This window comes from Centropristis striata, chromosome 13 (assembly GCF_030273125.1).
Source record: "Centropristis striata isolate RG_2023a ecotype Rhode Island chromosome 13, C.striata_1.0, whole genome shotgun sequence".
Lineage (NCBI taxonomy): Eukaryota > Metazoa > Chordata > Actinopteri > Perciformes > Serranidae > Centropristis > Centropristis striata.
The window spans coordinates 27,645,784-27,662,977 of NC_081529.1; the positions used below are offsets into that span (position 1 = coordinate 27,645,784).

The window sequence follows — 17,194 nt, forward strand, 5'->3', positions numbered from 1 at the left end:
TTAAAACTAAATTACCTGTAACATTTCAGGGTGTCGAAAAATTGCCTACCTGGAACATGCATTTTTGTTGCTTAATCTGCAGACTTAAATGACTTATTTCTGTCTGTGTACCACACTAGAATATACTTCTATAGCACTTGTTTTTCTGTATTTTTAAATTCCTTTTTTGGGTTCTGTTCTCTCTGCTTTAGTTGCCATGGTAACACCATCCTTGGCCTAGTTGAGAATGACCTCTGAAAGAAAGCGTGTGTGGTCAGGGAACAAATGAGCAAGCAAACACAGTCTATTATAGTGTGTACGAGTGTATGTGCTGCATTTATCACTTTTGACTCATTGACAGGAGTGTCATGAGGCTTACTACAACCATGTCAATGCTGCTCCTGTATAAACAATATTTTAGAGCATGGATTATTTTTCCTCCTATGTCACATGCAAACTTAACGTGTTTGTCATATACTGACATGTTGGGAATGCAATAGACAACAATTGACTACTTTTAATGTATTGACCAATTATTTCTATTGCTTTTTTAACTAACACTATTTTCCCAGTTTGTAATATCTTAAATAATAGTCCACTCTCAAGGCCCATATTGATTAACCAATCACTTGTTTCTTTTTGCTTGTGTCAGGATATTTTAGAGGCCACTTTACTGATATGGCTGAACAATGTCAGCATATTCACACAGTTATTAGCAGTAATCCTCCTATGTTGGTGAGAATAAATTAACTTTTTAAAAAACGTTTTCTTCTCGTTACAATTTTTAATAGGTGTGACTCTTTGAGTTGCAGAGTAGCTTGAATATTAAATCCATAGGCAGATACTCTCAGTTGCCAGCTTGTAAGGTCAAGACCTGGCTGCACCTTAACTGCTATTGTGGACAGCAGTGCCAGGTTGTATGGCATAAATCAGCATGTGGGTGGCTGTGGCTCATACTGAACCCAAAATTGCTCCTGATGCTGCGTTCATGAATGTGTGAATGAATTCCTGATGGTGGCACCGTATTATTGTATGAATGAGCGCTGTCTGTAGTGTAAAACACAATGCGGTTATCCCATAAGAATGGCCCATAAGGATGATATGTGCAATGAGAGAGGTTGAATCAAAACATTAAAGTTTGAACGAACTGTAGGTTCATCTCTACGAGTAACCCTGTTGAATCATACATTTATATTTAAAAAAAGTGAAGGACTGTAGACTGAAATGGCATTTTACATAATTGAAGTACTTCAATAGTCCACAGTGCTGTGTTTCCATTGAAAATTTTAGTCATCCTGCTTTTAAACCTGAAAATTGTAGCAATAGCATTTGTAGCAAATGAAAATTGAAGCTCAGTAGAATTCAAGGTAAAGTATGTAGTGTAAAATGTAAAGTAAATTTCTGGATTGCTTGGAGTCAGTGCCTACATGGTTGATTTATTACTATGCTGGCCCAGATGTGCTTTGAAAGTAAAGTCCCTAATCCCTTCTGCAATGCATAGGTTGATAAGTGTGAAGATGCTTGAAGGAGTATTCCAATGAATTATCACAGTATTGCACAGCCATATAGCTGGAAGACTCATAAGAGATTGTTTATTTAAAAAATAATGTTCAGCAGAGGCAGAGATATCCTGACTGTAATTGTCTAGCACAATAGTAATCAAACTTTTTGTGGCCAAAGTACACCAAAGTGCAACCCAAAACTTCTAGGCACACCTGCATTCATATCCGTGAAAAATAGTCTCTATACCATGTGTTATCACTCTATGAATGTTTTATAGTAATTATTTTGAGGGCAGCATAACATTTTTGTCTCTGTATTGGGAAGTGAGTCGGCACAAAGTGCTAATGTAGTATATTAAAAATAATAATTCATGCGTTCTGGTATAGTTGTATACTCCATGCTAATGTCAGAACAATAAGCCCTTTTCCTAGTGTGGTACCGCAAATGTCCCACTACATTGCCGGAAAGATCTGTGCCAGCTTTTTGCCTGAGGGCATTCATAGTGATCCTGCGATATCTGTGCCCATTCATAGTGCAGTCCGACGTCGTGGCATGAGGAGAGGATAGTGACGTGCAAAAGAGCATCAACAGTGCTGTAAAGTAGCACAGTGGGCTGCACAATTAGCTCTGTAGCAGTACAGTATATTGTATGTGCGACAGCAGTATGTGTTCATTTAGGAACCTCAGTTTGTTTACAACAAGCACCGGACACGCTATGCATAGTTAGCCATGCTGGTTTGTTTACGATCAGCGGCGGAGACTTTGTGTACAGTTAGCATGCATGTTAACAATACGTGGCGGACGGGTCGTCCCATTGGCACACCTGGTAGAGCGCGTGCCATAGAGGCCTTGTCATCATACGTGGGCGGCCGGGGTAAAAATCCGACCCAGAGCCCTTTCCAGCATGTCTTCCCCTTTGTCTCTCTGTCTCTCTCACTCTCAGCTAAGACTTGAAAATGGCCCAAAAATATCTTAAGAAAACAAAAACAATAAGCGACGTACGGTGTGCTCAGTTAGCAATGGCGGCTGCAGTTGTTGTGCATGCTGTTGAACAGTGATTCTATGACTGTTGGACCAAGTGGGAGGCGTGTGTGAGACGTCACGCGCAATGTAAAATATTCCGCCTTGCCGGGATGGCCCTTTCATAGTAGTCCCGCTTCCAACAGTACCACCAAATTCCGCTTCTGTGACTGCCTCTGGAGGCGGAAAATTGGTTGGATCACTTGCCTCACTCACCCAGCATCCCGCTTCTGGTGCCTCCAGAGTGCAAGCAAGACGTTACAGAGCTGTAAATGTTGCTGTATGAAACAGCACTATGAAAGGGCTTATTACCATATAGTCTGTTTTTCGGTAATCCAATAAATAAATGGTCTATATGGAATAACCACACACTAAAGCTAATTTGGTATACTCCATACTGCATGATAGCAAAACAGTACCTCTACGGTTCGCTCCAGCTTCGCTCCAATATACAAGAGTCAGAGCACTATCCATATATATTAATTGCTGTAACAAATGTTTTTTTTTTTACATTGTGATACAAACAATATTGAAAAATATTACTTTTTTATATTGTTTTGTTGATCTATATAATCCTATCGCCCAGTCAAGTTTTGATAGATACCTCCAGAGCCACAGAAGATATGATGCAATTGATTTCACAGGTTGAGTAGTTCTTCCCAATACTGTATATCATTTCTCAAATCAGTGGAGTACCCATTTAAATTAACACATATTCCCTCATCCTGGATTTATTTATAAGACTCAGTCTAGACAATACATGTTCTTTCATAAGTGTAGAGAAATGTCCAAGTTGTTGAATGAGATATTCTGGGTGTACAAAAAAAAAGAAGCAATAATTTATGACATAAGAAGCCTTTCTCGGTACATTCAGTTAATTCTCATATAACCAACAGGCTTTTTAAAATTATTACTACCTAGTACTTCTTTCACTGCCCTTCTTCTTAACATTGTTTTCCCCAACACATAGCTAAATAGTGCATGCTACACCATGTCAAGTTGGCAAATTGCCTGTTCCATTTTTTCTCCAGTCCTGGTCCCTGTAGATTTCAGCTTCTCCGGTTCTCTGATGATTAATGGAAGTGCTTCAGACTTTCTTGCAGAGTCTCATCTCTGCGAGCACTGCTGCCTCTCCATCTGACCCAACCCCCAGTCTAAATGCAACATTCTCCTTCACTTTCCCCCTTCCTCTGGCTATCATCCCTCCCTCCTTCCCTGTGTCTGAATACGATACCCCCCCCACCCTTCCAGTGACAGGGCCATCGGTTTGGCCTCCTCTGAATTGCTTAGGTTGGAGCTTTGTCACTCTAGCAGCTGCTTTATTGTCTTTAGGAATGGTGCATATGGCACGTGGACAGGGAAGTGGGTCTGCGAGGACACTGACAGTGTCTGGCTGCAGCATAGAAGAGCTACTGCTTGTTTCATTTGGGAGAACCGACATAGTGCATTGCACTCACCAGTCACCTGAGTATACATTGTGCAGGCTAGCTCTGTTGCCACCTGATCTCTTGGGGTTTGACACCTGACCAATTCTTAAATTGTGTGGGAGTATGCCGGTTTGCATGAACATGATAGTTAACGTTCATGAGAGGTCAGCACTCTACTTGGTTCTAGAGTTTATATGAGGTACGTGAACAAATAATGTATTTGATTTGATAAACTGCGGTAGATGTCATATTTTATGGTTTATGTTGACAAAATGTGGGGAATATCCACTCACCATTGGAGTGTTGTCTCTCCCTTTGCAGATTTCCTCATGCTCTGCCATGGTGAGTAGAGAATAGGAGGTTAAAATTCTAGTGTTGCTTCAGCAGGGTTAAGACACAGAATTGTGTATCCAAGTACCCTGACTCTCCAGTCATCAAACCGCCGCGTCCATTTTTTTTGGCCCTTTTGTAGTCACTAGCCATGTATTATGAGGCAACATTTTCAATCCCTCATGTATTCTGTTAATTATGGTTCAAATTGTTACTTGGTTATTATCTGCCCTACTAGGAACATCATTTTAGTAAGGCTGCAATATATTTGACAAGATCTATTTTTTTGTGATATGTTCTGAACAGAAAAACAGCCTATAGGAATGCTCCCCTGAAAGAAAGTTTTATACAATTTAAATGAAATGCACCAATCTGGTGCACTTTAAGACCCACCATGTTAAATCCCATATTCTGCTTTACTTCTTGACAGTACCTCTAATTTTTTAGTGATTTTTTTATGACATATTTTTTATAAGATCTGTCTGAAAAGGTCTGTACTTCCTGCCATAAAGTGTGGTCCAAGGGCTGTTATGAACATCATTAATGGAGGCTGCTCTGCCACGGGAAGGCACTGTGGGTGGTCCCACACTTTTGCACTCTTTCTGTCACACTCTGATCTAATCACTTGCGTTGTTCTTCACATCCCAGCTTGACCATTACACTGCCCTTATGTTATGTCCTGAATTCAGATTATTCACATGAGTTTAACTGCAGTCTTCTTGAGCACAATGTGCAGCCTCGTTCTTCATTTAAGTTTTCAGTGGCAGTTTTGCTACACAAAATTGCTTGCTACAGAGGGCAAGTTGCACAAAAGGCACTTGTCATTTTATTTTGTTTCACAAAAGTTTGTTTTTTTTTAATTTAAATTTGTTTGATAGCAGTGCTGCGAGAATGACGGATTTTCCATAGGTTTGACCTTTTGCTTAAATTAAATGTGATTCAGAGCCGGTGGTGTTTTTAGCACTGCAGAGTCTGTATTATTGATGTGACCTAATATTGGCTTCTTTTGCATTGGTGTTGTTCAGCCACAATATGAATGCGAGTGGTATATGAGGAGAGGATGGAGTGCAGATAAGGGAGCCCAAAATTGGTGGGGGAAGGCATATTTAAGATCACTCTAAGGGAAGAGAGTGTGTGGGGGTGGGGCATGATGAAATGGACAGAGGAAAAGACAGGAAGGGGGTGGGGTGTTAAAGGTGTAAGAGTGTGAGCGACAGAGAGAGGAGAGAGCAAGGACCTCAAGCTATTGATGGGGAAAGAGGGGAGGGGTGGAATGAGCAAGCGCGTAGGAGAGAGAGGGAGGGAGCGAGCGGTGAGTGGGCTGAGGCTCTGCTGAATGAGGAAGCAGCAGAGCCATTTTTACTGTTGAGTAACTGCATGCTGCTCTGCCTGTGCTAGAGAGAGGGTGAGAGAGCGAGCTGGAGGAATAAAGTGCTCCTCCTGGATCTTATTGGAGCCCTCTCTCCCCTCTCTCGCCTTCCCCTCTTCTCCGTACTTTCGGCTTGTGTCCATTTAAGTTGGGGAGGCCCTGGAGAGGACACACAATGGAACGAAGAGCCTGTGGCAACTGGGCCGTTGTACTGCTGAGAGGGGGATGGGGTAGAGAGAGGACCGGTTCACACAGCTAACACAGCCTGCCGGCTGTAGGCTCCCACAGCCTTTCCTCCCTGCCTGGGCCCACTATTTCCAGGCTAGGGCTTTTTTGTGTGGAACAACCATCCTCAAACTCCGCTTGGACACTAAGGATTACTCACTCACTTCTGTGGAATTTTATGATACACACGGGAGTCCGAAGAATAAATCCCTCCTGTGTTTTTGATGAGAGAAAAGAAAAAACAAACTTCTGTGTAACTCTTCTTGCCCTTTTTTGGATTGTTTATGTTTAGTGAAGTTCATAAATGGAATACAAGATGCATGCCAAGTCAAACGATTTGCTGGATTTTCAAAAACTGGACGCCCTTCTGGAAAAAATTGCACATTCAGTCTCTGTGAAAAGGTAATGTTATCTGGTGGACTCTCCTACAAAGTTGTCAGACATATAACAGAGTCACTGAAGTCTTTACAATCATACATATACAAAAATGTTTTTAATTAAAACACAGTTAAAGATTGAGAAGGTTAAACAGTTTTGACTTATAGTCCTTGGGGCTATCATGTGATTCCTGCTATCGCTACTTTTACATGGCCCAACACAATAACCCAGTTTATATTAGATGTGTTGAGAATAGTATTGTTATCCACATTTCAGCCAGTAGCCATGAACCTACCTCCTGGTGAGAGAGGGGTGTGTGGGGGAAGGGGCAGTACAGAGGAAGAAGGGGGTTGTGTGTGTGGCAGTTGTAGAAATGTCTCCTGATTCCTGGAAGGGTTTGGCTTGCTCATCCTAAGCAGCTGGAAGTTAAACCTGAATGGGCTGACACGCTTCTTGCCTTTTCCTGTTTATGGTGTGCCTGACTCATGGTTAGTCTATTTGAGTCATTGCTCATGCAATGACTCATACAAAAGTGCTTGTAATCAATACTAGGGGAACAGATTTAAGTTTGTGGCTGTAATGAATGAATGGAAACAACAATTCTTGTTAGATTTTGTTGTTTCTGTAAGACTGTCATAAACAAAGCTGTATGAATGTTTCTGTCCATTGTAACTGGTATGCCCCAGGTGCATTTCTCCTGCATTTGTCTATAAACACATTTAAGTCACATGGGTCATGGGTGGTTACTATTGAATCTGTAAGCATCCAATAGTAGGATTTGGAACCAGAGAGAATAAAAATACAGTACACTTGCCAAAAAGTGGAGGGTTACCATAGAAACCTTGGCAACATTTGTTTTTCTCAAAGCCAAGTTTTAGAAGTACTAAAATAAGGTAGCAACAGAGCAATTGTACATGATACAATGTGGACAAAGGTAGAACAGTTAACCCTGTTACGCACATCTTCCTTGGAATATTATTGCTTTATAATGTCTTTGTCAATACTCAAGTCCACACTGTACAATTTAGAGACAAGCGTATGGTGAGAACAAACATCACATTGATACTGTTGTCTATGATTTCTGTACAATTGTGCAGTGTTTTTTCCAGCACTCCTTTTTTGTAGCTGCGGATGATCAGATTGAATGGAAAAAAATGCTGGTAAAATGAATGCTTTGTTTTGCTGCTAATAGTCGATTTGGACATGGAGGAAGCAAGTTATTGCACTATGACATCCTAAATTAGGTATTCACATTTTACACTTACACTACCAGTTGTAGTTGAGGCTCTGTGTCTGACCATTGCCCATGACTTTTGGTCTGGTAGTAACAGTTTGCTAAAGTGGACCATTAAGGGCTGGTGGATGCAGTCAGTGACCCTGTTCAGACCAGGCATTGACATGCATCCAGGGTGATACAACCACAAGTAGACAGCTTTCAGTACAGGTGTGAACGCAGTCAAGACACATCCAGGGGTGGTCTGGACTGCATTTGGCCACATTCGTTTAGCACTCGTTTTACACACAAATGTGTTCTGGTCCACATTAAGGATCTGAACAGATCTGCAGAACGTAATTGAATTCATGTTTATGTAGGACACTACCGTAGACATTTCTGTAATCTTATGTTGAACCTACAGCTGTGTTTTTATTTATTTCCATATACAGTCAGAAAGCGAGATCTGATAACTGCAGGGCAAAATTCCACTTCTTGCCTTGACGACGTCCCTGTTTTGAAAACCTTTTGCACTCATAGTGCATAGGTTTTGATCATACTCATTTATACTCTCTGTTGAAAACACTAGTTGCGCATCAATAGGACCTAGTTTACTAATGTCCCACCAACTTTGGACATTGTTGGTTTATATTTCCTAGATTGCTCTAATTCCTATTGTAATCAATCATCCTTTAATCTTTTTCTAGAGCTTATCTTTTATTTTTGTACATCTTTGTTATTTTCAAGGATAATGACCGTTGCCTGTATTCACCTCATTGGCGTAGTTCAGAAGAAAGTGTCCATTATTTTTAAATCTAGAGAAATTCTTGAATCACTTACTTGTTGAACTGAATAAATGAACCCAGAACCAAGTTGAGTTCATATAACCAAAAATGCAGTCACATTACTCATGAAAAAATAGAAACCCTTAAGACATTAGTGCACCAAATCCAATTAATAAAAGGATCAATCAATACGTTGGTGTAAAATGGCATATAAAGTTGCGTAAGAGCAGAGCTGCTCCCTGGAGAGTTGAAGGTGGTTTTTATGAAAGAGTGAAATGCTGGTGAATAAGCAGGGAGTGGTGTTCTTGGTCTTGTCACTGTGGTGCCATTAATTATTTATTCCTTTGCTTTCAGGCCAAACACAGGCCATCATTCTGACACTTAGTGAGAACCGCTAGTGGAGTCTCGAGGCCTACACTTTTGCCTGAAATCATCTTCCACCCCCATACATAAATGATTAATAGTTTACTTTCATGTGGGATTCAGGCATCTTGCTATTATATTTTTCTCCCATTTTCCAAGTAGGACAATCACTGTGAGACTTCTCACAAAACCATATTTCCTGGTGTAAGATGTGCATCCCCCACCCAGTAACCAGAGCCACTTCCTCCCCAGAAAACATTCCACAGAAGTCTGAAGTGATGTATGTCCAGGTCAAAGGGCAACTGTTATTCCAGAGCTGAGAGTGATGTAGGACATGCAGCAACAGGAAGAGGGCTGCTTGATTGACCTCTGTTAGGGGCTTTTGCAGAGTTGATTAGTCTCACATGCCAACATTGCTGTTCAACGAGCACAGCAGGTCATTGACAGTCGTTTGTACTAATTCATTTACAGGGTGGTTGAATATGATGTCACTGTTGATGTCAACATCAAACAACAACCTTTTTTCAGTATAATGTTAATGGAATTTGGGATCTAACCTTTTAAAAAGTTTCTGGAATGTTGACTTGTGAAGTATGTTCTTGACTCAACTGCAGAGAGGCAGCATCGAGGATTTTTTCGGTTTTGATGATTACACCGAAAATTTTACAAGAAATTATATCTGTTGATCCTCAATTGAGTTCAAATTTGAAACGCTGCCAAAAAGGCATTTTTCACTTTGCTGGTCAACTCTTCGTCTGAACGCGGCACATGTTAAGTGAAATATGACTGCTGCTTCTCTTTGCTTCGGCTCTGTTGTTGCTGTATGGAGCAGACAGTTCAGTTTATAATTGATTCCACCAGGAGCATCTGTAATGTAATAGCAAGTAATGTAATGGGTGTAAGCCCAAACACTGTGTAGCGCAGACTACTGCTGCATGGCTACTGCATAAAATATTTAATCTTGCTGTTTTTTAAGCAATTTATGGTACTGGAAAATGACTACAAAGTGTTATTGTGTGTAATTAATAGTTTCTCTGTTAAATGGACGAGACCTAGCTTACACCCCTGAACATTCCTACTCCCTGCATTGCCTCAAATGCTGCTCTGAGGAGCTCCGGCATTCATTGATGGACAATCTGAAACCTGTACATTTGCTACAACCTGATACCATAATTTTTGATTTCTCCTCTGCTCTGATCCCCACCACCAGAAAGTGAAGGTGAAACTTAAATTCCACTGGCATTATTTCCTTGTGCTATATTCAGATTAATCTATTTTAAAGATTAAGATAAAGATGACTCGGTTGGGAGTACCAGAGATAGCCTGGCATGCTTTTCTTTTTTCTCCCCGTTAATTTTATTTTATTTTAGTTGCATATTTCTATCTGTAAGTCATAAAAATCTATTAATTATAGCAACATTACTATGAATTGGTATTATTTGCAATTTACAGCACATATTTCAGAGTGCTACGTTGTGGTTGTAAATAGCCGTGTTTCGACTAGGGGGAATGGTGGCTACCGGGAAAGTCTCAGGCCACACCCTCTCAAAATTCCGCTCACTCTGCGTGTCTCCATTACAAGTTAGCCCCCAAAGGGATTTAGAGACTCTGGAGGTGACCTTTTTTATTGCCGTCGCTAACTGTGCACAACAGCATGGCTAATTATGCACTAATAAGCACTTATCATGTGTCCGCTGATCATAAACATAGTGATTGTGAATTAACAGCATCGCTAACTGTGCACATACACACTGTACTTCTATAGAGCTAACTGCCGCTAACGGCGGCTCTTCTTAACAAGAGTTCTTACCTGAGTAAGAAGGAATCACTGGATTTGTCTCCAGTCGCTTTATTGAAAAATAGTCGCTAGGAGGGTCTGAAAAGTCGCTAAAATTAGCAACAAAGTAGCTAAGTTGGAAACACTGCTTCACCAGCTTTTACAAATGGCGTGTGTTGTTGTCATGTAGAGTACTACCTCACATCCCGCTTAGTAGGTCACATCCCGCTCAGCAATCTATCCAATCAGTATCCAGGCTTTTTTCAGGGGAGAAAGAAGGCCCTGCTCTTCCACAGGGACGAAAAAAGTCCCGACAAAAGCCAGCTCCGGACTGCCCATATTCAAATTAGGAGCGTTTCGGCGAGTGAGACCCGCCTCATTCAGGGTATTGCCCGGTAGTGGAAACAGCCTTTATATGATCACCTGTACACATACATTTGTTTTGATTGCATAACTTACGGTCAAAAAATAGTGAGTTGACAACTTTGCTTACACATCCACACAGCGAGCAAGTGCAGAAACACAAGACAAAGAAAGGCAGCTGTTAAAATGCAAAAAAAAATGCACCAAAAAAGTTTTTAGCTCTCGAGTTTGTTCCTAAAGATGAGGTTTGTTTCTCCCTGGGACTATTTGAGTGAAAGGGCTTAAATTACATGCATGCCTGCAAAAGACTGTCCTTACATAACCTTTCAACATGATGTACTCAGTCTGTGAGGTTATGCAAGAGGCTGTGCCTTGACAAACTATAGCTACATTTAACATGAGACAATAGAGTAGGCTGTGTACTTACTGTTTTGGTGAAAAAAAATGTTTAGGTCCAGCATTTATAAATCACTAACAAAATAATTCAAGTTACAGTCAATGTACAATTACTTAGCTCAACTGCCTCTCTGTGATCACCTTTTTGTATTTTATTAGGGTATAATACCTGTGTTATTAGGGGTGAGAGGGCAATTGATATGGCTTAGTAGAAAACCTTAAAAAAAATACTTTTGCATATCATTATGGTGGTTTCAGAAGATCAAAGAAACAATGGAAGGGATTTGTAGTAACACATGCTCCTGATGAAATTAACATTATTATGATTAAAAATATGTATCCTGATTAAGCTTAAACCTGTCTGCCTTTTCATGACAGGCAATTCTTGCACCTCAATATTTTTCATAATAAGCTTGATGTGCCAAAACAAAAATTGTGTGCAACATGATTTACTCAAATAGACTTTTTGTGTATGAAAGACTGAAAGAAAAACAAAATGCATGCCAGATAAACATGCAGATCACAAATTTCATGAGAGAGAATATAGGCACAAACAGACCAAACTCAGTTGCATCACAAGATAGACTGGATTCTGTTGTTCCTTATTCTGTTGTTTAAACCAGATTCGGACCCTGAATGTTGCAGCAGAAATCGAGTCATAAGACCAGACAACTTTTTACAGTCTACTGTTGTCATACTTTGGAGAGCCTGTAGACCATCTGCTTCAAGGTTTAATGTTGTTTATTCAGATATGTTCTTCTGGAGACCTGTTCTAACAAGTGGTACTATTGAGTGATGCCTTTCTGTCACCTCAAACGACTCTGGCCATTCTCCTCTGACCTCTGCCATCAACAAGGCAATTTCACTCAGAGAACTCCCGATGGATGAATATTTTTTCTTTATCAGTGAATTCCCTGTGAAGCCTTGAGTTCAGAGTCCAGCCCGTCTGGCACCAAAAACCATGCCATGTACAGAGTAACTTAAATCACCTTTTTTTCTGTCTTTACCATGTCTAAATGCCTAAATGCATTTGAGTTGCTGCCACATGACTGGCTTATTAGATATTTTAGTTGGTGAGAAGTTAGTGAAACTAGTGAAGTGAGTTGAACAAGTGTACCTAATATAGTAGCCGCCAAGTGTATATCTGAATCGTACAGAAAGCTGTCATTCATGCTCCCTCATTTATGCATCTGTTTCAGTGTTTCCAAAGTGTGTTTACACTTGTTGTTGTTGCAGTGCTGTTATGTCAATGACTGTCACTGTGAGTGTGCTTGTTGCTGATGTTAATGAGCTCTTCAAGACCATCTGGCAGTATGTTTAGTATTTGTGTCTGTGTATATGATGAGTCTTTGCTCCATGTAGCGATGGAGGCCCAGGCTTATATGGTTGCTTTTTTTACTTTGTCCTTGTGGAAGATTTCCCATAGTGGCGTCTCCAGAGCTGTTCATAGCCGTTTCCTTTAGGGGGAAGAGTGGCCACCGGGAAAGTCTCAGGCCACTCCTCTCAAAAGTCTGCTCACTCTGCGTGTCTCCACTACAAAAAGGCCTCCACAGGGATTTACGAGACTCCGGAGGTGACGTATGGTTTTCGATCGTCGCGACGGATTAAACACGGGAGATGCAACTGTGGTCGCCGTCGCTAACTGTGCACAAAGTCAGCAGCTGATCATAAACAAAGCAGCATGGCTAATTAAGCACAGCTTCTCCACTGATCATAAACATAGTGATCGTGAATTAACCGGCATTGCTAACTGTGCACAGAGTGGCCAGTGCTTGTTGTAAACAAACAGAGATCGCTATGTGAACACCTCCTGCAGCCGCAGCACATACACACTGTACTGCTACAGAGCTAACTGTTAGCCGACTCTGTGACTGCAGCTGGGAGAGACTGCTGCAGGAGGAATGTGTCGATACGTCTCATTCTTATTCCTCTTAACGAGCCGCCGGCCCCCGCAGCTCTTTAAGAAGAGCCGAAAAGTTGATAATCATAGCAACAAAGTTGTAGTAGCAAAGTAGTAGTAGTGGAAACAGCCATCTGAACTGTACCGGCATGTGTTTGTTGGGTTATTTTCCTGATAACTTGTCTTTCTCGTTTGGTGAGGTCAGCTGTTTTTGTGTGCCTTTTGAGTAAACAAAATTGCCTTCTAACCCCCTTTTTATGTTGACTCAGAACAATTGTTTGTTTGGCTTTGTGTAGCTTTGAAAACACTGATTTCAAAAACAGCTACTGGAGGATGATAACACCTCTGGAGAAGGTTTAAAAGATTTTTTTTAAAACTCAAGAAGCTTTCAGTTCTTTTTAAAAGGACAATTGGATTTCTTAAGCTCTACTGTCTTAGTGTTTGTAGACAGAAATGTTCCTGCAAATGACATGCATGACCAGTTGTCAAGACCGTTTGAGTTGCCTACTCTGAAACAGTTTTTTTCTTTTCTTTATCTTTAACAACTAGTGATCATCAGTGGTCATGGACGTGGAAATGAAGGCTGTTAATAAACAAAAGTGGAAATAGGAAATATCTTTAGATTAAATTGATATTGCTGAAGCTGTCTAGTGCATAGTTCACCTTCTGCACTTTCTTTTTACCTTTCCCTTCTCTCACCATCACATGCATGCACACACACACACAGACTCTCTCATGCCTAGTCCATATCTGTCATTCTCTACTCATCTGAGGGTGCTACTATAAGATAACAAGCTGGCATAACAGCAGATCCTTATCACACCCATATTGTGGAATCTCTGTGTAAAAGAGGCTTATGTTTGCACTAGGGGTGTAAAGCACAAGTTTTATAACAATATGATTGATTCTTTGGACAACACGATATTTACTGATATCAGAAAGTCTTTCGCAAGATGACGTCAATTCTGTTCAATTCAATCAATACAAGATGATATCATATGACCATTTAACAAAATAGGCGACAATGTTTACATCTGTTTAATACAAAATTGAAAATGTATCTGTAATTAACTATGTTAAAAAAACGTAATTAGGAAAGATTGCATGCAAAGATTTTCCCAGAATAATTGACATATTATTGCAAGCTCATTAGAAATAACTTAACTGTTTCTTAATTTAGATATAGTTTATAAAGCACTTTCCAGTCAGTAATGGTACACAATAAATAGCACTGTACTGTACATTACCACTTAACCGCTGAAATGTAATTGATTGAAAATTGATAACATGTAAACACTGATGTGTCTGTCACTCCAAACTCAAAGTCCTTCTACCTCCAAACTTACTCAGCTGAAGTACTTCACTATATTAATTTACTGTAAACTTGTTGTTTTGCAGTTCACTCTTTAATGCTTGATGTTCCTCTGAACAGAAACACTCTGCCCTGCTGTATGTTTAGCTGTGTTGGCTGTTAGCTCTATTAGCAAAAAAATCTGAGAAAAAATGACCATTTAAATCTGCAGGTAAACAAAACAGGCACACAGTTATTCTGAAAACTCTTTCAGTGTGTTTTGTAGTCGTGCAATGATAGAACAAAACCAGGTTGCAGCCGTGATGCAGTGCAGCACCCAGTGGGATCAGCTGTTAGCTCCATAGCCAAGCACACTGTGCCTCTGCTGCCAACCAGCTGTTAGCTTGCATATAATTAGCGCTCCTCCTGCCTATTTCAATACAGATTTGTTGTTCACAATGTAGGATTATCAGAAAAAAAGGATGCATTATGTGATTTTATGGCATCCTTTCGGATTTTTAATACATCAGCAACACAGGATCGCCACTTGGCAATGTCACTGTCAAATGAGCCTGGAGTTGATGTGCACATTTGTGCCTTGGGCCTAGACATTACATTTCATTACATGTCATTTAGCAGACCCTTTTATCCAAAGACAAGTTACTAATTTATTTTGGTCTTATTTGTGAGGTTTTTTTGCTTCCAGCCACATAAGTTCCAACTGCGTTACAGTGGTAACGGTACAGTTTCTGTACAGTTGGTACAATTTCTTTTCATGTGTTGTCATTCAACATGGCCAGTTAGTCAGATTCTCCACTGTGTTTGAGTGCCTCAGGGCAGTGATCATGTGGTGTGCAAACTGCTTCCTTCTTCTGAGAAAGTGACTCAACAAGAATAAGATTAGTCATAGATCTATACTGTGGTGTGTGTTTATCTTTAAGGCCTCAGTGTGGGGGTGGATTTCAGTGTGCGAGACTGGGAGACTAACTTATTTGTAATAGAGGTCTGAATACACAACCATATGATCAGTGGCGAGAACATTGTGAGTTCTCTAGTCTATTTATAGTTGAGTATTTCTCGATTATTATTTGGCCTTGTTGTTGTCTTTGTGTGTATCTTGAATGTGATGTCCCTGGCTGCCTGGGAGAGGACATTGTGTAGGACTGAGCACTGTGTAGTGGAACACACAGTCCCACAGCTGCCAGATGACGCTATCTCCCCCTCACTCTCCATCCCTGTCCACCCACATCCCTAAACACTCCCAGGTCCTGAGACAGAGTAGGAAGATAAAGATTTACTAAAAGCACACACACACATGCCAGAGCTGAACTTAAATCTCTGAGCTCTTTTGAATACTGTGCATTAATAAATAAACTAATATCAGTAGTAGTATTGTATCAACTTTCCTATCTCCAAGTCATGATTAAATACATGTCATTGTAACCTTTTGTGAACATTTATTGCCTGTATCATTTTTTATGTAAAGTAGAAATAAAAATTATCAAACGCATAGAAAAACACAGTTTTCTGCTGTCTCTTTTTACTTTTGAATACAGATTCTCATGCTATTGCCAGTAGCACACACAGTTTCCCATACTGCTTTTGTTGGATGTTGTGAAGTAAAATTTGTATCCTTAAGTAAAGGGGAAGTATTAAGAATTGGAGGGCCCCATAACATAATCCATAAGTGCATATTGGCTAAAACAAAGAGAAACTGTACTAGAAATGTAGTCATATATGGTGTTCCCCTAGGGACTTTCTCGTTTGCATTGTTGTTCAGGGCTTTGGCAAATACTCTATTGATTATTCAATTGATTTGTTTGGTAATTGATTATATGTATGGATCATTTCTTTTAAGCAAAATGTCCCAATATTCTCTGTATTCAGCATTTCAAATATGGGCATTTGTTACTTATCTCTATTCTATCTGTATACTGATTATATTTGGGATTTTTACTTTTTGTTGAACATAAGATATTTGATGAGAACCTCACTCATTTTATACATCAAACAAATAGATCAGCTAATTAATTGATGATGAAAATGATCAATTGTAGCTCTAGTAGTACTCATGTCTATCGCTGCCATGATTGCCCTCAATCAGGAACATTTCTCAGTAAGCATTCCTTGCCAGGAAAAACAAAAACAGAAGGGAAAGGTGAGAACCCTGCCATGGTCATTATAATCTGTATCAGGGCAACATAGAGTTTATTATCACAGTAAGCATTAAAAAATAACTAGTTCCTGCGATGTGTTGTCTGACCACTTCAGAAGGCAAATGTGCTTATAGCTGCTCCGAACAGCCACACTCAAAAAACAGGAGAAAAAACAACCATCATCAGAAAGGACGAGACACAATCGTTCAAATATGTGGATAACAACATTATTATTGTTCCACTCAGTTGTAAATTAAATGAGCCAGAGGTAGCTGTGTAAACAAAAATGGAAAAACAAAGAACTTGATGTTCCATGAACCTTTTTTGCCTTCACACCTCTGCACATCTTGTAGCTTGCTGCGTGAAATTGTTGTTATTTCTGAAAGTTACAAAGATGAACTGAAACTGCACCTCCTCCTATTCGATGTCGAAAAGGTGTGAGGTGAAGGTGTTTCAGTTTCACCATCCATCAAGCACTTCAGTTAGGGTATAACTGCCCGTATCACTTGGCCACTTACCACAGACAAAATGAGAAACCGCTGAAATTGTCACCCATTTTCAAGTTTCTTATCATAGTTAGCTGTGTGACTGCAGTTTAAAGTACCTTGTTTACTGATTTAGAAGTGTTTAAACTGTTGACCAGAACTATATTTGCAGTGTACCTTTTTATTTGATTGTTGTTGACAACTGAAATTGATTATTTTCTATGACTATGGCAT

The 17,194-nt window shown here is 40.0% G+C and overlaps 1 protein-coding gene across 4 annotated transcripts in view; it reads left to right on the forward strand.

The window, feature by feature from the left end:
* brd4 (bromodomain containing 4) overlaps positions 1 to 17,194 on the forward strand; it is a 32,282-nt gene that overhangs the window by 1,612 nt on the left and 13,476 nt on the right. For 3 of the 4 annotated variants that reach the window (XM_059347635.1, XM_059347637.1, XM_059347636.1), the window contains exon 1: positions 5,647 to 6,255. The exons of the other annotated variant lie outside the window; for it this stretch is intronic. In XM_059347635.1, the coding sequence (XP_059203618.1) occupies positions 6,158 to 6,255 (98 nt within the window). In that variant the 5' untranslated portion in view covers positions 5,647 to 6,157. Of the gene's footprint in view, positions 1 to 5,646; positions 6,256 to 17,194 lie in introns of those variants that run through there. 4 annotated transcript variants of the gene reach the window in all.